The following is a 22,571-nucleotide window of genomic DNA, read 5'->3' as shown; positions in this document are numbered from 1 at the left end:
TCTGGAAAAATAAAGTCGTAAAATATATAAATCAATTTTTTAATTGTAAATAGTTTATTTATAAATTAAAAGAAATATTGTACAAATGCTTAATTTTTGTATTTTTTAATTTAAAGCTTGTGACACACGATGCTTATTTTCCTGGATATCAATCATGAAATTTTTTTCCTAGCTTGAAAAGTGAAAAGTGAAAAATGTTCTGATCAATGCTTGACAGGCCTCAAAATCTAATAAATAAATATATAGTTAAACTTTTTGTTTGAAGATACAGAATCGACCCCCAGCAGACTCAACTGTTTCGAAGCGGATCCGCTCACTGCTATTGGAGTATTCTTCTAGAGCATCCAATAGCAGCGAGCGCTTATGGATCCGCAACAATTGAGTCTACTTAACGCGACTATTGGATACATTCAGAATGACAACCGCTCATTGAGCACTCAGAGAACTTTTTCATCTGATTAGCATATTAGATTCTAAAATACAGATCAATCAAATGAAAGAGTTTACTGAATGTTCAGTAAGCTCTTTCATTTGATTAATCTGTTTTAAATGCACTTAATTTAATTGGTCAATATCTAGAATTCGCTCACTTTTGTAATTTTCACCTTATTTCAAGATGAACAATCGATTCCTAGGTTCCTTTATACAATTTAGGGCAATATTTTTATTGGGCAAACAGCAGCCACCATGTCCAAGACAAGAGTGTATTGAATTGTTTAATGTCAAGTTGCAGTGCTAAATTATGCGGTATCAAATTATACGGTGGAATTATACGGTGTCCAATTGTGCAGTATCCAATCGTGCGGTGTCCAATCGTATGATATCAAATTGTGTTGTGTCAAATTTTTATAAGAAATTTAAAAGAAATAGACACAACAGAGAGGTATCAGTATTAGGACTGTGTGGCTCGACAGTAAGACGGAAGTTTATCAATATGGAGGAAATCAAGCCTCGATGAATTTGAATCTTGGTGCGCCCTTTCTTCTTTTCTCGTATTGTCACTTATCTCTTGTCAAGTCATGCTGTATCCACTTGTATGGATCTAATTGAGCGGTATTCAATCGTAACCTGTCCCATTGGGTGTCATTCTAATATATATTTTATAGAGGTATATTTTATATCAGAATATATATTTTCATACTATGCATTAACAAATGTCACATTTGAATCTATTTCTTGAACTTTATTTTCGTACTAACATAAGAGGTAAAACGTTGCATTATATTAATCATTAATTTTCCAATATATCGTCATCATCGAGATCAATGCCTGCCAAGCCTAACTGTTGTGGTGAGCTTATCAAATTAAGTTGTTGATGTTGATATTCAAAAAAATGCGATATTTCCACTATTTGTTGACGATTCCTTTTATTCTCATCCCTATTTATTAAAATTCTGTATAAAACGCAAACGAGAATTATAAATTTTACCGAAATGATAGTTTATACTTACGCAAATAATCGATTGATATACTCTTTAAGCCAATTATTGAGTCGATTTATCATGTGCTTCTCTCGATTATCTATCACCTATAGATTGTTAACTATAATAGTTGCTAATTATTTTAATAATGTTTAATAATAAATATTTATTTATTACTCTTTAAAAAGAGTTGGATAGTGGGCTAATATTCAATTCCCGTAAAAAATTAATTGAAATATGAAATTCTCGCAAGGAACTGGATAAAACATCGATTTAAGCTTTTCCCTTATCTTAAAGAAACTTATACTCCATTTAAGATTAAACTTAATAGTAATAATAATAAATATTTACTTGTAAGTGTGTTTCATACGAGGCAGTAAGAATAGTAGCCAAAGTATCATTATCGCAGCACAGATCCTTAAGAAATGCCTCGTTCTCAAAATCACTTAGAGATTGTAAAACTAATTCAATTATGTTATTATATTCTTTCTCTGCATTTCGTAATAACGAAAAGTTTTCTCGTGCAGTTTCTAGGAACGAGTTGACCATAGCTGTTATATTCATCCTGAATACTTCGTTTATATCCTTTTTTTTACAAAAAACAAATCATCCTTTTGAATAATATAATTTTTATAGTTTTTTTTTATAAATTAAATATCATATATCACGTACCACTATTTGCTCATGCAGTATAATTTCTTTAGACATTAACTGATTTTGTGTCTTGGACAATAAATCATTGAATTCATTAAACAGTTCTCTTGTTTTTGCGATGACACTCTCAACTTCTTGCTCTTGTTTTTTTACCAAAGTTTCCATCTCATCTTTTATATTTGCAAATATCGTTGTCCTTTTTTCAAGTACTTTATTCACAATTCTTAAAATAAAGAAAGATGTTGATGATAAGTAATGTAGACATTATCACATTAATAATTAAAATCACAGTTTTATAAGTGGATTCCCACTTTAATTCTTATAATTGTTTTGTCTTTACCTTCTTGCTTCATTTTGCATATTTGTCTTGCCTTCATTAACAGCAGTTTCAAATAATCTTATTTCCTCCGTTCTTCTATCATTCTCTTGTAAACCTAGTTCACATAATTCGTGACATATTGCAACGAAAGACTTTTTGTACTCCTCGAATGCATTTTGTGTATTTTCATTTATCGTGGATAACGTTCTACCTGCTACTTGCACGTTTAAATAAATTATATTTTATAAACAACAGTAAGATATGAGATGTAAATCTACCTTTATCAGAAGAAAATATTTGTTGGAACAAATAATCTTCATCAAGATGCTCCACGTATGATGCAAATAGTAATAAGGTTTTATTTTCAAATTCTTGTTGCAACTCCAATTCTGTTTGTATTTTTGCCTCGTTTTCTTTGAGATTACTAATTATACGACTATAGAAATAAAACAATGTAATTATTAATTTACACAAAGTATTTGAAAAGTTCTCTTTTATATAGTAAAATTAATAATCACTAATGCTTATCGATGGCAGATTGACGCTCGTTTTCGGATATCATTTTATATTGACAATATGTCAATTGAGGCATAAATGCGAACAAATAGTCCAAGTATCCGTCTATCTTTGTACAAGGATTATCGCATGTGTTTAAACTTTTGAGCGATTTAAAGTCATGGAGATATACAACCTTGGAATGTCAATGGAACTTCATCAATGATAGAAGGCAGTATTTATAAATCAATCTTACATTTAAAATCTTAAGGACAATCTCGAGATGCCACACAGTTATTTCATTGATATATATATATATAAAATAGGATTATAAAAAGACTATCTAAGATCAGATTTATGTATAAAACAATTTTAAATATGAAATTGAACGATCAAAGAAGCGCGTAAATATACAAGATACTTATATAATCATATATCATACATGCTCCCAGTCATCGATCTTGTTTTTACCAATGTTCAAAATGATCAGCTTCTTTAAATCGCTTATATTCTGTACGATTGAGATCTCGTTACTATATAAAAGCAAAATTTCTAGCTGATGTAGATTATTCAAGTTTTCCATAATTTTGATGTTATTAAACGAAAGATTCAGTTCCTTCAAGTGGCAAAGCTCGTCCAGATTTTCGATTCTTTGAATAACATTATGAGACAGTGATAGTTTAACTAGACTTTTCAACAACCAGAGGTGATCGATATTTAAAATCTCTGCAAAACGATGCATATAAAATATTAGTCTTAGTCGTAAAATAGTTTAGGGGCCATGCATATACTTTCTATATATCCTTTCTACCATATGGGTATAATCACACAAACTTGCACAGCCGCACAAACGAGCATTAAGAAAAGTATCCAATCATATTTCTCTTATAAAGTCGCACGTAAAATGTGATTAAATAATTTTCTTTATGCATTCATTTATGCGCTTAAGTAAGTTTGTGTAGATGTACCCTAAGAGTTGATCAATCAGAGCTGAAAGTATTTGAAAATCCTTGACTGTTGGCTAATACGATTATTGTTACAGAAAGTGTGTGCGCGGCCCTTTATACATGGTTTACAATGGCAATAGCAGTAGTGGATAAATCTGTAAAGCATTCTACAATGAACAGTAGCAGTAGTGGATTAAGAAGTAGGCATAGAAATCAACCAATCATAGTCGAATATGAGAAAGATAATCAACTATGATTAGTCGATTTTTACGCCTCTAATGTATCGTTTATAATACATGGAGGAATAAGAATAAGAAATTGACCAATCGCAGTCGAATGCAAGAAGAATAATTGACTGTAATTGGTGAATTTCTTATAGACGTTCTACAATAAGCCATTAGTCATAAATCAGAAGTCAGAAGTTAAAAATTGACAACTGTGATTGGTCAATTTTTAACTTCTGACTTCTGATTCATGGCTATGTAGAAAGTCCATTATTTTTCTTATTCCATGTATTGTAGACGCATTACAGCCTCACTATTGCCATTAGGTGCTTTCCAACAAGAGACACAAAAATGACACAGTGTAATACAGTGAATCATTATATCCTTGTTGCTAATATTAAACAAAGATGATAAAACATCAGACGAAAATGACGTCGGGCCGTGTAAATGTTGTAAAAGACAAAATGATACTCGTATCACTAAATGAAAGGCACCCATAACAATTGAATATGCATGGCTTTTACTTACTCAGAAACTCGATTCGAATTTCCTCCAATTTGTCCAGTTCGATTCCGTCTTGAACAAACAGTCTGCCGCCTTCTTTCTTTGGTCCCTGATCTATCGCTAGAGAAACAAGCATACTTCGCGTTATCACGCCAGGCTCCGTAGCTTCGCGCAACGCGCTAATCGTATCTATCTTATGCATCCTGTATCGCGTTATCACGCCATTTCACGCCTCAGTCTCAATTTCAACTATCACCATGGTTTCAATCACCATACTGAAGTATAGATTCTCTAGATAGAGATCAAACAATGCCGGCTACTTCGTGATTGGTTCTGTCATTTATTGTGAAAGTGGATGCGAGACTCCGCTGTGTTGGAGCATGTTGGAGCATGTTGGAGCATGCGACATGAACAAACTTTTTGTTTGATCTCTACCTCTAGCGGATCTCTATACAGGGCTGTTGTTGATGCAAAAAAAATTGAATACATTTAAGATTTCGATGACTGTGAAGTGTTGATACGCAGCATTCAATCTCCGAAATCTTAACCACATTTATTTTCTTTATGTTGATGATCTTGCGTTTCGATTTCGGAGCTGAAGTTGGACATATCTGTTTTACATTATGATACATATATTTGACATATTGTATGTGTATTGTAGATTGTAGCCAGCTCGGCTGCTCGCGCGCTGATGCTCGCGTAATCATTTCAACGATTGACGTGTAACCGCGAGCTTTCCGAGATGTCGCGTATGAGGACGGAGAAGAATGGAAACGGAGCCAAGTACGAGGTTACCGTATGGACACGTGCGATTACCGCGAACTCCGAGTGGCCGGACAAGGTAAACATAACCCATGAGTCATCGTGTCATAGTATTACTAGTATCCTATTCTATCCAAAGGGAAAAGGAATCCATGAAGCGGAAATTATTTCTGATTTGTCATTTCTATATCTTTTCATTCCTTTTTGTTGCAGGAAGAATTTCTCGATGTAATATACTGGGCGAGACAGGCGATTGGTATTATCGTTGGCATAGGATGGGGCCTTATACCACTAAAAGGTTTTATAGCTTTATTGTTGTAAGTATAGAGACACCAACTAGACTATTTGCTCTCTTTTTAATATGTAATCTCAAATCACAATATAATCTTACCAAACACATTGCTATGTGTTTATATTTCAGATTTGTTGTAGTCAATGCAGGAATTACATATTTATACTTTAGTAATTTTCAACAAATTGACGAGGAAGAGTACGGTGGTATATGGGAATTGACGAAAGAAGGATTTATGACCTCATTCGCTGGGTTTCTGGTAAGTGATCAGATCATCTTTTTCCTTTTCTCTCTTCCTCTTTCATCCTGTACTTTATTGCTGTTGTTTGTCAATAGGTGACTTGGATTATTATATATTCAGGATTGCATTTTGACTGATATACTCAACAAGATCACAGATAAAGAGCAATAGCTTTTTCATACGGATCATCGCTGCTGCCAAATTCATTATACATATACAATAGTCTCCTTCACAATAGATACTGTTATATATTGATTTTTTTCGTTTACTGTTACATATTATTACATACAAATATGATTTATCTGTGTATAAAGAAAAGAAAGATCTTCTTACCTTCTCAAACTATGTATCTTGTATAATTTTAACCACTTTAATTTTTGCAATCGAATTTTTTTGCAAAACTTGTTTGTTTCGTTCTCGCTTGAATTAATCTCTACTAAAAAACGTTTCGTAATACTATAAAAATACATTTGTATGATTCATATTTTCCTTAGAACTTTACAATATAAATTTCAGCGGCGTTTCCATTGTTTTAGCCTACCATCAAGCGCTTACGTCCTCGCGCTTGTACCTGTTTGTATTTAGCGAGTATTTGCTCATATTGCTTTTTATTTTGATAATGCTGTTGATAATAATGAAAAACACGAGAAAACAACTCCGGCACCTCGCAATGCGCGTTAAGTAGCGATCGCTCGAGAACATATAGATCGACGGCTTTATCTTCTAGTGTGGAATCCACTCGAGCCAATCCAAAGTCAATCATTACAAACTGTGCCTCGGCTGCAAAGGAATATCATTTTATAAATATGTATATTATACATATTAGATGTAGTAAAAAGAAATCCATTATTTTTGCATGAAATTGAATGGAAAAATAATGAATTTTTTTTTACTACACCTAATATATATGTGTGTGTGTGTGTGTGTGTGTGTGTGTGTGTGTGTGCGCGCGCGTGCGTGCGTGCGTGTGTGCGTGTGCGTGCGTGCAAACCACACATACACAGATAGATAGATATCGTCATTTATAAAGAAATAATGGAAATAATGGAATCTTCTATAATAGATATGTACAAAAGATACTAAATTTTTTTCAAATATAATAAATATTAGAACTCCTTTTCAGTGCAAAGCAAATTTGTCAGCAATAATTCGATTTACAATTAAATATGATAATTATGATAAAGTTTATTTATCGTTTATCGCATTCGTGATTTAAAGCGACATTAAACAAAATTTATTATGCGCGAAGAGAAATGCCACCGCGAAAAGTTTACCTCCTGATGGATTGTTGTAGAATGACTCGATTGAGTTGTTCTTGAGCAATATATTTGATGTGGTCAAATCGCCATGGATAATATGCTTCGAGTGCAACTTAGCTATCACTGTGCCCAGTCCACGTCCTATGAAATCTAACAAATGAACCACATCTATTTTTCCCGAAATATTCTCATCTATGAAGTTTTTCAGTACTGTGGCGTTTTCTATGTATTCCATGTAAATTCTGCGTCGCTCCAAGTCTACTAAATATAAAGCCGGCGTTGCTATTCCTTAAGAACAGAACAGATAGATTACATTATTGAACGAGAATAAATGAAAGTAATGAATGCGAGTCCATATTCTTCTACCGATTATGTACTTCGATGCGTCGTGCGTTTTTACCTGCGGATTTCGCCCGGATAATGGCGCGAGCCTCGGCTCTGATGCGATCCTTGGTGAGACGAGCGTCTAGCTCTGGGTGTCGGTAATTCTTTACGAATCTCTCCTTCATCATGCATGTCCTTCCTAAATAGATTCCCTTATAGAGACGTGCCTCTGCTCCTTGTACTATTAACTCCGAGTCTTTCATTATGATTACTGGAGATGCACCATATCAGTCGAAACGCGAATATTGCGTCTGCAAATATTTTATTTCTATATTTACGTTATTGAAACGAGCTCTAAAAAATGAAACAATCGAGTTTGAAGGAAGAGAGTTCTTATTCACGCTAGAAGTGAAATTCTTCATTATCACGAAGATTGTAGACAATGTGCACGCACATGTCCATTAGATGCGCAAATATTACATTCGCGCATTATATTCGTGAACAGATCGATTTACTTATTGCAATCTACGTAATGAGTCTTCATGATCAAGCGATCCGCGAATAAAATATTTAGCGTAGTTATCAACGAAGCTGCATGCATACACACACTCTCTAAATGTTTTGAAGTGGAATCAGACTCTAAAGAGTGAAAATTGAGTCAGTGAAGAACTTGAAGAATTGAGCTCAATTTTCAATCTTTAATGCCCATTTTTATCAATGTAGTTTAACTTTAATCTCGATTTAACTAACTCGATTCAGTATGGCCGTGGCAACTCAGGAACCTTAAAGTTAATTTACATTATCATATTTGGTAAAAACGGATATAAGAGTAACATGTCATATATTTTTTAGAGTGACAATTCATTTCAAAAGTTTTAGAATAGAATCCAAAAAATAAAATGTATCTAAGACATTCGATCATTGATTTGGGCTAACTGGGCTGATCTAGGCGCTTTATTCGCTGATCACACATAAACGTATTAAACATATAGAAGGACGAGGCGAATAAGAGATATCAGTCCTTTCGGTCATTCTATTCGCTTGCGCGAGGCAAAATGTTAAGGGCGAGGCCGCGAGCGAGGGCGAGGGTGGCGAGGAGGTAAGGTACTTGGGAAGAGCGCGGCCGCTAGCGCTAGCGAGGCGAGACGAGGGCGAAACGCAAATCGATCGTTATCCGCCAGCGACCTGCGCGCTAATCGCTATCCCAGCGCTAGTATTCGCCCGTACTTTGTTCTCATCGGTCCGCCACTCGCCTGACTCGCCATCGTTACGAGCTTCCCCATCCGCGGGGGTAGTGCGAGTTGGCGAAAAGAAGAAGAAGACGACGACGAGGAGGCGAAGAAAGTATGAGGGACGAGGTGAAGATGGATGCGAATCGGCTGATCGCCGAGGTCTACAAACGGCCGGCGCTCTGGAATCAAAGGCACATCTCCTACCATAATCGCGAGGTGACCAACCGCGTCTGGATGGAGATCGCAGCGATATTCAATCTGCCCAGTACGTGTCATGTAAACACCCTATCCCCGATTGGTACCGCAGGACCGGGCCGCGATAAGTAATCGCTCGCCAGCGACGCAAATGCCCTAAGCTGCCCAGACGCCAGTCGTCTTTCGCCCATGCGTCGCCTACTTGTGTCAGACCGTTCCTCTTGGTTCTTCTCCTTTGGCAAGGATAAATATATCCTTTACGCGATCGCGATGATCGTGGCATGGAAACAAGTCTGCCGAACGAGCAAGTTGTCAGATCGAGAAGGATACGGCAGTAGCTCATCTCATGAATGACTTATGAATCCTTAAAATTGCCTATTCTGACTCGGTCGTCTTGGAGAAACGCGGCGTTCGAATCCTTATTTTCATTTTACGTAAATATTAACGCGCTTTAAATAAACGACTAAAATAATGCCTTTCCCATGTCAAAAAAAATCTACAAAATGAGAGAGAAAGTAAGGATCCATTTGGTGATGTCTGAATTAATCTTCGGCAAAATGTTTTTGGCCGAATTTTTTTAAAAAGTATCTCGATATTACAATTTTTTATTATATAGTTGCTTTAATACTTAAAAAAGTCTCTCAACGCAATTTTGACATTTCATACTCTACTCCGTCGAAAAAGCAAATACAGAAGACTGTGCATCTCTTTTTCGACAACAAATGTTAGGCTAATATTCTAAATTATAACATTCTATCGCCATACATCTCAAAATGAAATATTATTCTCTCCGACTCGTCGATCTATCTCGCTATCATCTAAATTTAAAGACACGAAGCGGATTTCCTTGCCCGGAAGCGCAGGTTTCAAAACGAAATTCTGCACCTTGTGAAGTTCGTCGTAGATGCGAATTAAAAATTTTATATTTGATTTGACGAATTATTTTTATTCTAGAGATTCATGCTGTTTTTATGTTATTCTAAAGTACAATTTCTGCTATTTTAAAGTACAGTTCTTGAGATTCGCAAGTTTCATGTATGTTTATTTGACGTGTTGACATAACGTGCATCGTCCTAACCTCATTCCACGCGCGAACTGGCGCGAAGTATGTCACGAATGATTATGTCAATGCCGCACGATATATTATGGGGGACATCTTACCTGAGGTATTCTAGTGCACGACCGAAACGAGATTTCTTATCGTGCTTCGATCGTAATATTAATTGAACCGTAAACGGTGAACCAACGTGAATACACGCACATGCACAAATCGTTCTGTTGAGGACATGCGCAGAATAAGGATGCATCGATGCGCGCGCACGAGTGTAATCAATACGCGGTCTCTTTGTATATCATAGATCTTATCATTATGGATCCATAAATAAGAAAAATTAATCACTCGGTGAGTAGGCTGCATTCTGAAACTAATCGAAAAGGAAAGTGTTACAATCTTTTATTGTTGCAACCATGAATATACATACAGTTGTGTTATCAAGGTTGCTTGTTTCTTCCAAATGCTCTGAATACTACACTCTAAACGATATGCTTGGATTGGTTTATTATTGTTCCGATGCTACAATCTCTACGTGAACTCTCCAGCCAATTCACCAAGGTGAGGCAGTTGGAATGGAAATGAAAACGATGACATATTGATGATGTATGAAAAATTACTGGGATCATTTCAAAGATGCGTTCGGGAAGCTCACTGTCACGCGGTAAACACAAATGCTGCGAACTCGATCATCTGTTCGGGGAGCTAAGATAGCTACTACCAGTTCCAACAGCACTGAACTAGCGCAGCGTTAACGCTTTTTGATTTCAACACTAAGGGTGCGTTCGGGGGATGCTATCAGCACTACGAACAAATAACACTACCAACGCTGTTGGTAGAACCAATAACGCAATAATGTTAGCAAGCTCCATGAATAACAAGCCACAAGCATAGTGTCAGTAGCATTCGCAGGGCAATATTTATAGTCCGTTCTTATTTTAAGACCATCTTAAGATATTAATATAGCCTTCTGATTGATTTATGGCATCTTAATACTGCATTTAAGAGAATACTGGAAAGAACTTGATATTGATAAAACAGATTTTTATTAAGGAAAGTATATCTCCATTCTATTACAAATATCATCTTCAATGCAAATTATGTAATTGTAAGAATTGTTAGACATGTCGATGTCTAAAGATCAAGTGATCTTACACATATATCTTACAGACGTCTTCAGGACATCTCTACGACATAATGTCTGAAAGATATCTTGATAATATCTTCGATCAGGATGTCTTATGTCTGCATTTTGTATATATTGTTCTCTGGATGATTTTGGAGTTAAAAAATCTGTATCATAGATTACTGACATCAAGTTCGGCCATCGCTCCAGCATTCTTTTAAAGTACTGACGAATTATTGATTCTCCACTTGCAAAGTGAACTGGCTGCATATGCTTAACATGTTGTTGCATCTGCAACATCATTGAATAAGTTTTTGTTTATCTATTTACAGAACCGATGCTGAAAGCAAAATGGAAAGGCCTGCGTGATACATTCCGTGCTGAGTTAAAAAAGGATCAAGTGTACCGCAAGAGCAAGTTTCATCGGAACCGGCCAGTATGGATACACTTCAAAAGTTTGCAATTCCTCAAGGAGCAAATGCTGCCGCGGCCGCCGATCTGGGAGCGCAGCATCCCGAAAACGGAAGACGAGCTGCAGCCAAGCGAGGGCGAAGGTGAGAATGGCATGCTGACTCCAAGCATCGACGGCGGCCTCGACGATCGAGACACAATCGCCGATCATCTGTTGTCGATGGCTGGCGACGGTAATATCAATCATCATCATCACCACCACCATCGTCACCATCATCAGCATAAGCTGGACGGTGGTGACGGTCGACGTGGCACAGTGGACGTAAAGCGCGAACCCGAAGAGAGCTTCGACAACTTGGAGTTTCAAAACGTCACCGACAACTTGGCGGAAAACGAGATGATGCTGCAGAATATTTCGCCTGAGCAGGTCTTGATGAGTGACAGTGACACCGGTCTCGCCGGCGTTGATCCGCTCGAGGGTAGTTGTCGTTTCGATGATAATTACTATTTTCTGATGAGCCTATTACCGCATATCCGTACCCTACCGGCCGACCGCAGGATGCTGCTCAGGATGCAGATGCAAGAGCTCGTTTACAAGGAGGTCTACAATAAAGCTACCGACGACGAGTCAACAGCGAAGACTTAACTGCGCTAAGTTAACTCTTGAGACTCCTTTTTCTCGCTGTAATGATATCATGTCGCGATGTTAAAAACGAGTCATGTGAATTTTTCTTAATGCTCATGTATATGCCGATACCAAAGTTAAATTGACTTTTTTTTACACGCCGTCGTTTAATGCCATAATTTAGGACTACGTTTAAAAACTTCACTCGAATATATCGAGATATCATTTTATTCTTCTTTAACATTCGATGAACAACAAGGATAAAATGATGTATCTTAAATTCCTGAACGCATCTTGTGTGACTGTAGAAGAAGCGGGAGCCTCAAAGTTTTTCGTTTAAAACGATTTTTTAAGGAATAAAGAGTACTCATTTTATGTAAATATACAGGATGTTTTAGAAATATCTGGCCAAATTTTAGAGCGTATAGTCACAATACGGATGGTGAAACAAAAAGTAATATGAACATGAGTCCGCATTGAGAAAAAAAAATAGTTTTGGTAACACTATAAATTAACAACTCTAAATTTAAGTATTAACTAATTTTACAAAGTAATAAGAACTAAAGTAGTACTGAATACTTCTTCATTCTTATTACTTTGTAAACTTTTGATAAAACTAATTGCAACTTAAATTTTAGAATTGTTAATTTATAATTGCCAAAATTTTTTCTCTCCGTGCGGAAATACTTTCTTTCCGAGTTAAATATTTTTTATTTATGACAGAAATAAGCAAAAACATTTTGCTAAAGAAATTGTTAGAAATTTCTGCAGCAATGCTTTGCATCAAAAGTTTACGGAAAGTTTATCGAAAAGATGTTAAGAAATTTTAAAAATATTTCAAATTTTCACGTGAAGCGATAATAGAATTTTGAGAAACTCACAATAGCGATAGGAGTATCATAAACAAAAACATTTTTGTTAAACAACATTATTAAAAATTTATGCTGCAAATAAAAAACATTTTCGAAAGGAAGTATTTCCAAATTTATATTCATATGACTTGTTTCCATCTTTACTAAATAGAATACGTCTTTAAAATTTGGCACGTGTTTTTGTAACATCTAGTAAAAATGAAAAATCTTTATTTCTCAAAGAGCGACCACAAAATCTTTAGAAGCCGAAATATTTTACAATTTTTTTTCCTCACGCAACACCGATTGACACGAGTTACTGAAACTGTTAAAAATATCTGTATGAAAAAAAAACCTGATAAACAACTCATCGTATAAAAAAACGGGCTATTAAATTTTAGTACAAATATTTATATTTTTCAATAGCAATAACTTTCGAAAAATCAGGATATTGAGATGAACCAAATCAAATTAAAACTTGAACATTCTTTAATGTTTGCTATTTTTTAATACATTTTGTGTAAATTGAATCTCTGATTATCAAGCTTTTATTTGAGCTTTGGTTCATTTCAATATGAAGATTTTTCGCTGAGTTAACACTATTAAAAAAATATTAAAAGTTTGTGCTAAAATTTAGTGGGTGCTAAAATTTAGTTTTTAGTGAGTGCGTGCATGCGTGTTATATATAGGATGTTTAGAAATTACTGTGTCATTTTTCGTTGATAGATAGAGCGGATTTAACTGAATAGAAAAATCCTTTATTGTTTTGCGAGTTTTCTTATAAATCATAAACTAATAAGAAGTTAACTAATATAAAGATTTGCGGATAAGGATGCATCCACATGATTTTTCCGCGCAACTTTTCTATTTAGTTTAATCCACTCCACCTGTTCACAAAAGTTGGCAGTTAATTACTAGACACCCCGTATACAATTGGATGTATACTCAGCAAACGAGAATGGATTGAAATGAATTGAAATGAATTCAGATTTTCAGAAATATTGATTCACGAATGTTAAAATGAATGCTTTTCAATTCTGAATGCATTTTTATTCATTTATAGGAATTGCATGGAGCATATCTCTATGCCTTTAAATCTAAAAATAATATTAGCTTTTTCTGTACACAAACACAATTGTGAATACTGTTCAATTCAAAATTTTGAATAGGAATGCAGTTTTTCAATCCAGTTGCATCCAATTGAATTTAATTGAATCCAATTAAATCCAATTAAATCCAAAAAAAGTATTCGCTATTTAAAATACGCAATCGGATAAAAAATAAGAAAAAAATTTCAATCCATTTTAATTCCCTTCTCGTTTGCTAGGTAGGCTATACAGCTCTAGGTAGGTCATCAACCGGATTGTCCTAGGTTCTAAGCGAGATCGCTACCGCGACGCGGCGACACGGTTGAGCGACACTGTGCTCTCTCTCTCTCTCTCTCTCTCTCTCTCTCTCTCTCTCTCTCTCTTTCTCTCGTATCTGGCCCTGACGGATACAGCAGTGACGCACACCTGTGTGTACCACTGTGCGCCTGTCGCAAGCAGTCAGTACGCGTTCATCAGCGTCCTTGCGACGTTTCATGTATATTATACCACTACCGATCGGTGCTAGTGAGTAGTGCACGATAATTTCGCGCAGAGTGCGCATGCGTCCTCCCTCGTTGTCGTCGATCAGTCGGTGTGGCTCCACAATCGTACGTTCTACTTCCTCGAGCTCCACGTCTCCGTAGCTTTCGCGTCGTGACTCGCGACTCGCGACTCCGCGTCCGCGTCCGCGTCTATGCTTTTCAGTTCGCCGCCGATCGCACACCGTTATCTCGGTCGCGCGCACCTCGGTTGATCGGTCTTTCCCGAGTAGACGTCGCGTTCTATGACACGTTGTCGCGCGAGCACAGGTGTGTTGATTCAGCGAACAAACGGGATACACATTGCTGCTCTACAAACGGTGGATGTACATGGTCGTACCTGTCTACCGCTAGCTGTGTCGCACTGTGTCGTACTGCAATCGACGCGCGAGGTGAGTCAAGTTTCAGGATCAGGAATCTAACTTCCGTGCGTCTTCTTCCGCGTCGGAAAGTCTGCTCTCTTGAAGTGGTACCCATGAAGTGGTACCGCCGCGTGTGAATTCTGTGAGACGGAAAAATTCCGGGGAATTCCTCCGTCAGTTCGGAGTTGACATTTCTCTCGGTGAAAAAATGTCGACCGCCAGTTTTTAGGACAACGTATCTTTTTATTCGAGAGAAGAAAATATTCATTATTTGCATTTTAATTAATTGATTGATAGTTCTCTTCTTGATGAATTTAAATTCATCAAAAGGAATCGTCTTTCATTGATACCTGAATATTATTTTTATTGACGAAAACTCAACTCCGAATTGATCGAAAAGCGTTATATTATATTATCCCCTTTACATCTATTTCTACCAATATGGATTAACTTAAATTTTGGTTTAACTTACTCTTTATCTTTTTCTCTAATTTTTAGAAAAAGACCAAGATTAAAAAATTGATCTGCATTGATAGAAATAGCCATTATACAATACATCTGAAAGGAGCGAACATAAATGCGTGATTGTATGCGTTCAGCGCACTGCTCGCACCGTTACTGTAAATTTCATTGTACAGACCTTCGATCGTCCTCGTAACCAATCACTTTTTGTAACATATGTATACATATGTAGTTGTTGATTTCGACGTATGTGCAATACGAGCATGTCCAGTTTGAAAATAGAATGTGTTCGCTCGGCTCTAGTCTAGCGTCTAATCCTTTAACCGTCATGCTCATTTCTTGATTGTGAAATTGCTTGAAAAGAAAACCGAATGTGTGTTAAAAACACATTATTTTATTAAAATAAAAAGGATTTTTTTATTACATCACTTATTTTATTGCATTACTAATATTGCTATTGCGTCACTCCGCCTAATTACTAGGAGTAATTAATCATCTATGAGTGAAATCAGAGAAACCTCAAAACTTATTGTCTTTAATCGGCAAGAGTTGAGCCTAAGACACAATGAAAAACACAATGATAAAAACAGAAAACAACTTAACAGATTTTAACTTATCAGAAAAATCGTGCATTGTTTCTACTATGATGAATTGAAATTTCGTATTCTCTCTTCCTGTTGCCAGATTGCCTGTGCTTTTCAATAGTGCATTAGGCTTTATTGCCCAGCATGCCGAGAATGGATTAAAATGGATTGAAATTTTTTTTCGAATGCGTATTTTAAATAGCGAACACTTTTTTTGGATTTCATTGGATTCAATTGGATTCAATTAGATTCAATTGGATGCAATTGGATTGAAAAACTGCATTTCCTATTCAAAATTTTGAATTGAACAATATTCACAATTGTGTTTGTGTACACAGAAAAAGCTAATATTATTTTTAGATTTAAAGGCATAGAAATATGCTCCATGCAATTCCTATAAATGAATAAAAATGCATTCAGGATTGAAAAGCATTCATTTTAACATTCGTGAATCAATATTTCTGAAAATCTGAATCCATTTCAATTCATTTCAATCCATTCTCGTTTGGATGTTACACATAATTCTAAATATCAAAAGTGTGTAGTAAACATTTCATTTTACAACGAATGTAAATAATATAAAAAAAGTAAAATTGTGATATAAAAATAAAAGCGAATCGAAATGACTTCGGGAAGTAATATAAGAACTCTTCAGGAACGATCGATCTAAAAAAAGATTGAAAAATTAGAGGATCAATCAGATTTATGGACGAATGTTTTGCTTCAGGTAAGAACGATAACAAAATGTAAATTAGGCGAAATACTGGTGATATCCATGCCGTTAGAGAACGAAGATTAGATATTGGAGACTCGTACATGTTAAATATATCCTCCGCTCTCTGTTCACACTTTCGAGTCTGCTCTAAATAGGCGGACTGGAATCTCAGCTCGGTGTGATTCGAAACGCATCTACGCATTCCATTCCGAGTGACAAGTGCCTGGAGACCGCTGGTCATATCTCGATGTGCTTAGTAAGCACTGTAGGACTGTGGTCAAAGTCTCGTTACAAATGATTTGAAGTATTTGATGGACCAATTAAAAGAAAAAATTTTACAAACTGACCAATTAAAAAATGCTTCAAAGCGTTTGTAACATCGCGTTTGTAACATACTCTAAGTAGCTTAATGCTCCTATAGACAGGACGCGGTAACGTTTGCTGCACGGTGGAAGTTAGCGCAATCATTCAACCAATCATTCTTTCGCTTTTATAGAAAAGCAAATTGATTGGTTCTCGCGTCAATTTCCTTCCGATTCTGTGTGCAGGAGCCATAAGCGTGACAAATAAAGGAATCTCTACATTCAATCCGGCTATAATTGCAACTTTATTTTCAAATTTTGTTCAAATCTTAATTCTTCTTCGACTGAAAGGATTTCAAACGATGTGTAGTCCAAGCACTCAAAAGGAGGGGACTTTATAGTTCTCAGGAAACGAGAATGGATTAAAATGGATTGAAATTTTTTTCTATCCAAATGCGTTTTAAATAGCGAATACTTTTTTTTTTAAATATAATTGGATTCGATTGGATTCAATTAGATTCAATTGGATGCAATTGGATTGAAAAACTGCATTTCCTACTTCAAAATTTTGAATTGAACAGTATTCACAATGCACAGAAAAAGCTAATATTATTTTTAGATTGAAAGATATAGAGATATGCTCCATGCAATTCCTATAAATGAATAAAAATGCATTCACAGGATTGAAAAGTATTCATTTTAACATTCGTGAATCAATATTTCTGAAAATCTGAATCCATGTCACTGCATTTCAATCCATTCTCGTTTGCTGGGATTCACAGGATAAAATGTCCATTTAGCAAATTCAAAATTTTGATCAAATAATTTTACTTTTGCGATTCTGCAAGTGAAGTTGGATTTATTTAATCAACGCAGAAATAATTCAGAAGCCCCTAAAATCTACTTCCTTCTAAAAAATGTCGCGTTACTACACGTGACATTTTTACTACACGTGCCGTATCCATCAGACACCTTATAAGAGCTAAAACGAATGTGATTGTATTCAGGATCATCAAATTCTCATATAAATTGTTTTATCGCAAATTTTCATATTAATAATTGTCCATTTTTGGGACATACATCTCAGAAGACAATGAAAACCAATGAAAATTTGTGATTAAAAAATTTATATATGGGAGTTTGACGATTGTATTTGGAGGTACTTGACTGAACAAGTACACCGGTTGCAGAAATGATTATTTTAAGGATGTTCGATAGATATTTCAAAATAATAGAAAAATTATGTAAAAATTACTGATTATTCTAAATCACATTTAAAAATAACAATTGTGATGGTTTGCCATCTGGATCATAAGTTATTTCAATAAAAATTAAGTAGTATTTTTTTAATCTGTGCTCTAATAAAAATATATGAAAATGTATTATAAAATAAATGACAAAAATCTCAATCGAACATCCTTAACTCTTTGTAATCACATCTCCTGAGAATTTTATATCGGTCCCACAAGAAGCAAAATGATCCTAATACTTTCAATTGATTGTTATATTTACAGCTTCTATTCTTTAAAATCATAAAAATTATCAAATATACTTTAAACATTTTATAACATGGAATTACAGTGACTTCTTAAAGATTTTAATTTTAATATATAGTATACTTCTCAATAAAATTAAAGGATCATCTATTCCGTATTGCAAAAATAGGCAAATTTCAAAATAGAAGAACTTCATCACAAATTATTATATCGAGATGTTTAAAAGAGCATTTTACAGTTCGAAATTTTTCCGGTCGGTACTTTAGAAAATGCACATAAAGGCGGTTGACAATTTATATTTGAAAGAGTGAATTTTATCCTTAATTTGCTTTTTTATTCAACTCTGTTCTATAATTTTTTTAAACCAAGTTATAATGAAGCAAAAACGATCTTTTAATTATTCCATCTTGTCTTTTCCTTCTCTACAAAATTAAAAAGTCATTTAAAATCAGCGTTAAAAAAGATCAAATTCAAATTTCACATATCTCTGCAAAGTGATATTTGAAAAAGCATTTTAAAGTCAAAACAAAATTTCTTTAATTGTAAGTTAAGTTTAACATTTTTTTCTTTAAAATTATTTTTAATCATTACGCTACAATTTTTTCACTGAGTGACGATTTGAAGTGAATAGTGTGTTTTCTGATCTTTTCTTTAAAAGTTTATAAAAATTTTGCCGCGAGTAATGCAATATCGGCGTATTATAGTTCAATGGAGTTTGCGTTTCAAGACCGAAAAATTATTTCGATGCGCAATTTAATAGACTATATAATAGTATATAAATTCACATAGAATTTACAAGAGCACTTAAAATCGCTAGATCATTAAAAGTATCTCTTATAATAATTAATATTAATATTAATCAATTAATATTAACCAAATAATTAATCGGTGGTAAATTGAACTTCTTATATACGGAATTATTTATATTTCATATGAAGAGTTATGAAGTAACTCATTAAAATGGTTTGTGAGTCATTCGTATAACTATAATTAAATAAAAAAACTATAATTAAATATTTATAAAATCATGTAATTGACCGAAATAATATGAAGGCGCTACAAAACTCCGGAAGTTTCGTCAGGCGCTACTAGTCTTTCGTAATATTCCAATACTTTATCTTTGTTATTTAAAAATTTTTTTTGTTAAAATATATTTATATTAAAATATATATTTTATACTCTTAGATATTTTATACTCTTTAAATACTTTTTTATAAAATATTATCTTATGTTCCATTTTAACCTAACTCGACGAATACTATCGATACTACATTTGTTGTTTATAGAACTTGCTAATATTATCGTGTTTTTGAAACAGCATTTACATAGCGCTGATAGCGTCACCATATACCTTCTTGCCAGTTTTCTCACGCTTTTTCTCTACTCTGTTTCTCTAGAATAATCGTTTAATAAAATTACAGATATCACTGTAGGGATCTCGCCGTCGTTCCATACATATATACAGACAGGCAATGTCTGTATTTACTTCATTACAATAATGATTACGAACCCCACAAACTGGTTCTACAATAATCACATCGTAGCGTCGCAAACGTGTCGCAAGCAAATCTGATCAACATCAGGCTTGACTTTGATTAAACTGCAATGCTTGCGATGTTGCGATGTGATTATTGTAGAAATTGGATCACAACGCTTATGATGCTGCGATGCGATAATGTTGAATCAACTTTACTAGTCGATGTCAGCAAACAATATGCAGGAAAGATTGCGAAGGAGCAGGCAGATTCCCTTACATTAAATTGAACTGTAATGCATTTTTGCAATCCACGTGGATTGTGTTACTTTGCGTTGAAATTTGTAGTCAAGAGAGATTTGGTAATTTGAATTTTCAGGTAATTACTCTAGTAAAAATTTTTATTGTTAGTATTCTTCATAATATTTCAAAGAATTAAAACCGTTTGACAAAAATCTGTTTGTTTTTTCTGAAGTGAGCATCATCGAAACAAGAAATAAAAAAATTTTTTTTAAATAAAAGTTGAATAGCTTTAAAAGTATTTTATAATGATAATTTTTTTAATAGAAATTTTTTTCTAAATAAAAATAAAAATATTATTTGTAAAACATGAAAAATTGAACAGAATTTTTTATCACGATTATAAAGTAACTTTGAAACTCTTGAAACTATTCAACTTTTATTAGAACTTTTTTTCCATCTCTTAATTTCCACTATTCGTTTTGAAAGAAATTAACTGATTTTGTCAAACAAGTATTTCATCTTATATGCAGAGAATGCGTATAAGCACATATAAAAAATACATATTCTTTATTTTGGTTTCTAGATAACATATACCAAAAGCTCCTCAAAATCGAAGAGAATACTTCCATGTATTTTATTATTTGAGTATTTCAGAATTTACGTATACAAAAAAATTCTAGAAAAAATTAGACTTTCTCAACATTTTTTAAGTGTCCCAATTCGTCAAAAAAAAAACATAGAAATTGTCTAAAAAGTTATAAAATTATACAGACATTTTGAAAAATTCAGAAATGTATATAGAAATTCTGAAAAATTATATAAAAAATTTTAAGAAAAATTTTCGTTAGGATTATTATGAGAAGAGTATAACGAAGTATAAAATTTAGAATATAATTTTTGAACTTCTATCTTATTTGACTTGTTTTAATGTGAATTTAGTTTCGTATGTTACTCGATTATTGACGCGAGCTTTATTGGAAAATCTCGCTGTTGTTTCATTCAACATGGCTGTATTATCTCATTAACATACAATCAATAACACATATTGAAATATTATACTGAAAAAAAATATAATCAATTTTAATAAATATTTAGTTGAATACTGCCAATTAAATATTTATTAAATATAAAGATATATTTATTTGAACATTTACAAGAAATGTTAATTTAATTTAACAATCTTTTTTTTATTGAACAAGTATTTACTTAACATTTACTTACTGTAAGTAAATGTTTAATTGGCAGTATTGAACTATTTATTAAAATTAACTATATTTTTTTCTCAATGTACGTATTTTATCACACAATTTTGCCAGAAACTGACAACTGATGAATGTAATGAATGCAATCAATGAATGCGGCAAAATGCAGAATAAGATGCACTTCAAACTCAGTGCGCGCATTTTGCTTCTACATCTCTCATTATCTTGAATAAAAGATAGCAACGTAGCAACGTTCTCTTTCTCAAGATCGATTTAAATTATGTGAAAAACATTGCGCATACATATACATATACAAGTTTACCTCGACCCCGACTTCTCAGTCAGAGAATGAGGGAAGAGAAGTTCTCGCGGGCAACGACTCGACTCGACTTGCATCTCTCTTTCTCTTTCTTTCCCGTCTACCACACCGCTTGTTACTTTCAAAGCGGACGCGCTCCTGGCATACCTTAAGTCTGACTCATAAATGGTGTTTCAGCAACGGGGCAGGCGACAACGACGGTGACGGTGGCGGTAAATGAGAAGAGTGTCCTTTGGTAGCGCATGCATCACGTTGCAACGCGCGGATACTCCGTCGGGGCCCATTGCGGGGTCCAAGGATGGTGAGCTCTCGTACATCTATCGTAAACGTCACATCCACCGTTAACGGTAGCGGCGTAGCCGACGGCGCGGGGAACACGTCGCGCGAAGACGAGAGACGTGCGACAAACGGCGTCGACGTCGGCGTCGGCGTCCCTCAAGAGTGGAATCAGAGCGGGCCGCCCTCGCTCTCGATGTCGGTCGATCTGCATAATTTCGACAGTTCGACTCTCACAGACTCGGGACGGTATTCCGCGAGCCCGGACGATCATCAGGCCACATCGGCCAATGCTGCCACAATCAAAATCGGCTGTCACGACGAAGAGGAGAGCTACGAAGGTTTTGGTTCCGTTGAGGGCGATTTGGTGGATGATGGACCGGAGTCGCCGGGTGGTAGCAGTTCCACGCCCTCGCCAACCGGTACCAACTTGCACAGGTAAGTTCGACGATATCTTTGATAAAAGAAGAACATTGCTCTGTGGAATGTATCAAGATTATTTTGCGGGATGATTAACTTTCTTTTATACTCATTTTTTTTGCATACGAAAGTATTTATAAGATGCACTCTGATATT

General features: G+C 34.8%; 5 protein-coding genes across 6 annotated transcripts in view; 3 read left to right on the top strand and 2 right to left on the bottom strand.

The window, feature by feature from the left end:
• Nucleotides 1–1,231: 1,231 nt before the first annotated feature.
• On the bottom strand, nt 1,232–4,766 carry LOC108686501 (dynein regulatory complex subunit 3-like). Its single transcript, XM_018191839.1, has 9 exons — nt 4,589–4,766; nt 3,332–3,615; nt 2,913–3,085; nt 2,673–2,830; nt 2,416–2,608; nt 2,094–2,298; nt 1,773–2,006; nt 1,452–1,528; nt 1,232–1,379 (listed from the first exon to the last, which is right to left on the bottom strand). Exons 1-9 carry the CDS (start codon nt 4,764–4,766, stop codon nt 1,232–1,234), a joined length of 1,650 nt encoding a protein of 549 aa, XP_018047328.1.
• Nucleotides 4,767–4,825: 59 nt separating this feature from the next.
• Nucleotides 4,826–6,260, top strand: LOC108686504 (uncharacterized protein C20orf24 homolog). Of its 2 annotated transcripts, XM_018191844.1 has the most exons (5): nt 4,826–4,844; nt 5,226–5,405; nt 5,540–5,643; nt 5,748–5,877; nt 5,955–6,260. In XM_018191844.1, exons 2-5 carry the CDS (start codon nt 5,307–5,309, stop codon nt 5,994–5,996), a joined length of 375 nt encoding a protein of 124 aa, XP_018047333.1. In that variant the 5' UTR covers nt 4,826–4,844; nt 5,226–5,306; the 3' UTR covers nt 5,997–6,260. The 2 variants fall into 2 exon arrangements, with proteins under 2 accessions (XP_018047333.1, XP_018047332.1); XM_018191843.1 differs by lacking the exon at nt 4,826–4,844 and having other exon boundaries at nt 5,131–5,405.
• LOC108686503 (TP53-regulating kinase) lies at nt 6,083–10,149 on the bottom strand. The gene is made up of 4 exons (XM_018191841.1): nt 10,031–10,149; nt 7,519–7,753; nt 7,134–7,406; nt 6,083–6,639 (listed from the first exon to the last, which is right to left on the bottom strand). The coding sequence occupies exons 2-4, from the start codon at nt 7,703–7,705 to the stop codon at nt 6,392–6,394; spliced, it is 708 nt and encodes a 235-aa protein (XP_018047330.1). The 5' UTR covers nt 7,706–7,753; nt 10,031–10,149; the 3' UTR covers nt 6,083–6,391.
• LOC108686502 lies at nt 8,675–12,103 on the top strand. The gene is made up of 2 exons (XM_018191840.1): nt 8,675–8,939; nt 11,379–12,103. Exons 1-2 carry the CDS (start codon nt 8,789–8,791, stop codon nt 12,101–12,103), a joined length of 876 nt encoding a protein of 291 aa, XP_018047329.1. The 5' UTR covers nt 8,675–8,788.
• Nucleotides 12,104–14,426: 2,323 nt separating this feature from the next.
• The window catches only part of LOC108686609 (rab11 family-interacting protein 4), a 27,194-nt gene continuing 19,049 nt past the window's right edge, over nt 14,427–22,571 (top strand). The window contains exons 1-2 of the mRNA XM_018192008.1: nt 14,427–14,952; nt 21,897–22,433. Coding sequence (XP_018047497.1) covers nt 22,018–22,433 — 416 coding nt within the window. The 5' untranslated portion in view covers nt 14,427–14,952; nt 21,897–22,017. The remainder of the gene's footprint in view (nt 14,953–21,896; nt 22,434–22,571) is intronic.

This window comes from Atta colombica, unplaced genomic scaffold (assembly GCF_001594045.1).
Source record: "Atta colombica isolate Treedump-2 unplaced genomic scaffold, Acol1.0 scaffold187, whole genome shotgun sequence".
Classification (NCBI taxonomy): Eukaryota; Metazoa; Arthropoda; class Insecta; order Hymenoptera; family Formicidae; genus Atta; species Atta colombica.
Note: the sequence above shows the minus strand (reverse complement) of the source record. Positions and strands in the feature narration are given on the sequence as shown.

Coding starts and splice junctions, on each gene's coding strand:
- LOC108686501 (XM_018191839.1), bottom strand. CDS start 4,766: ATGCATAAGATAGATACGATTAGCGCGTTGCGCGAAGCTACGGAGCCT. Junction 2,831..2,912: donor TCTGCCATCGATAAGCATTA/GTGATTATTAAT, acceptor TTATTTCTATAG/TCGTATAATTAGTAATCTCA. Junction 1,529..1,772: donor CGTATGAAACACACTTACAA/GTAAATATTTAT, acceptor AACAATCTATAG/GTGATAGATAATCGAGAGAA.
- LOC108686504 (XM_018191844.1), top strand. CDS start 5,307: ATGTCGCGTATGAGGACGGAGAAGAATGGAAACGGAGCCAAGTACGAG. Junction 5,644..5,747: donor GGTTTTATAGCTTTATTGTT/GTAAGTATAGAG, acceptor TTTATATTTCAG/ATTTGTTGTAGTCAATGCAG. Junction 5,878..5,954: donor CCTCATTCGCTGGGTTTCTG/GTAAGTGATCAG, acceptor GTTTGTCAATAG/GTGACTTGGATTATTATATA.
- LOC108686503 (XM_018191841.1), bottom strand. CDS start 7,705: ATGAAAGACTCGGAGTTAATAGTACAAGGAGCAGAGGCACGTCTCTAT. Junction 7,407..7,518: donor TATCCGGGCGAAATCCGCAG/GTAAAAACGCAC, acceptor TCTGTTCTTAAG/GAATAGCAACGCCGGCTTTA. Junction 6,640..7,133: donor CTACAACAATCCATCAGGAG/GTAAACTTTTCG, acceptor ATTCCTTTGCAG/CCGAGGCACAGTTTGTAATG.
- LOC108686502 (XM_018191840.1), top strand. CDS start 8,789: ATGAGGGACGAGGTGAAGATGGATGCGAATCGGCTGATCGCCGAGGTC. Junction 8,940..11,378: donor AGCGATATTCAATCTGCCCA/GTACGTGTCATG, acceptor ATCTATTTACAG/AACCGATGCTGAAAGCAAAA.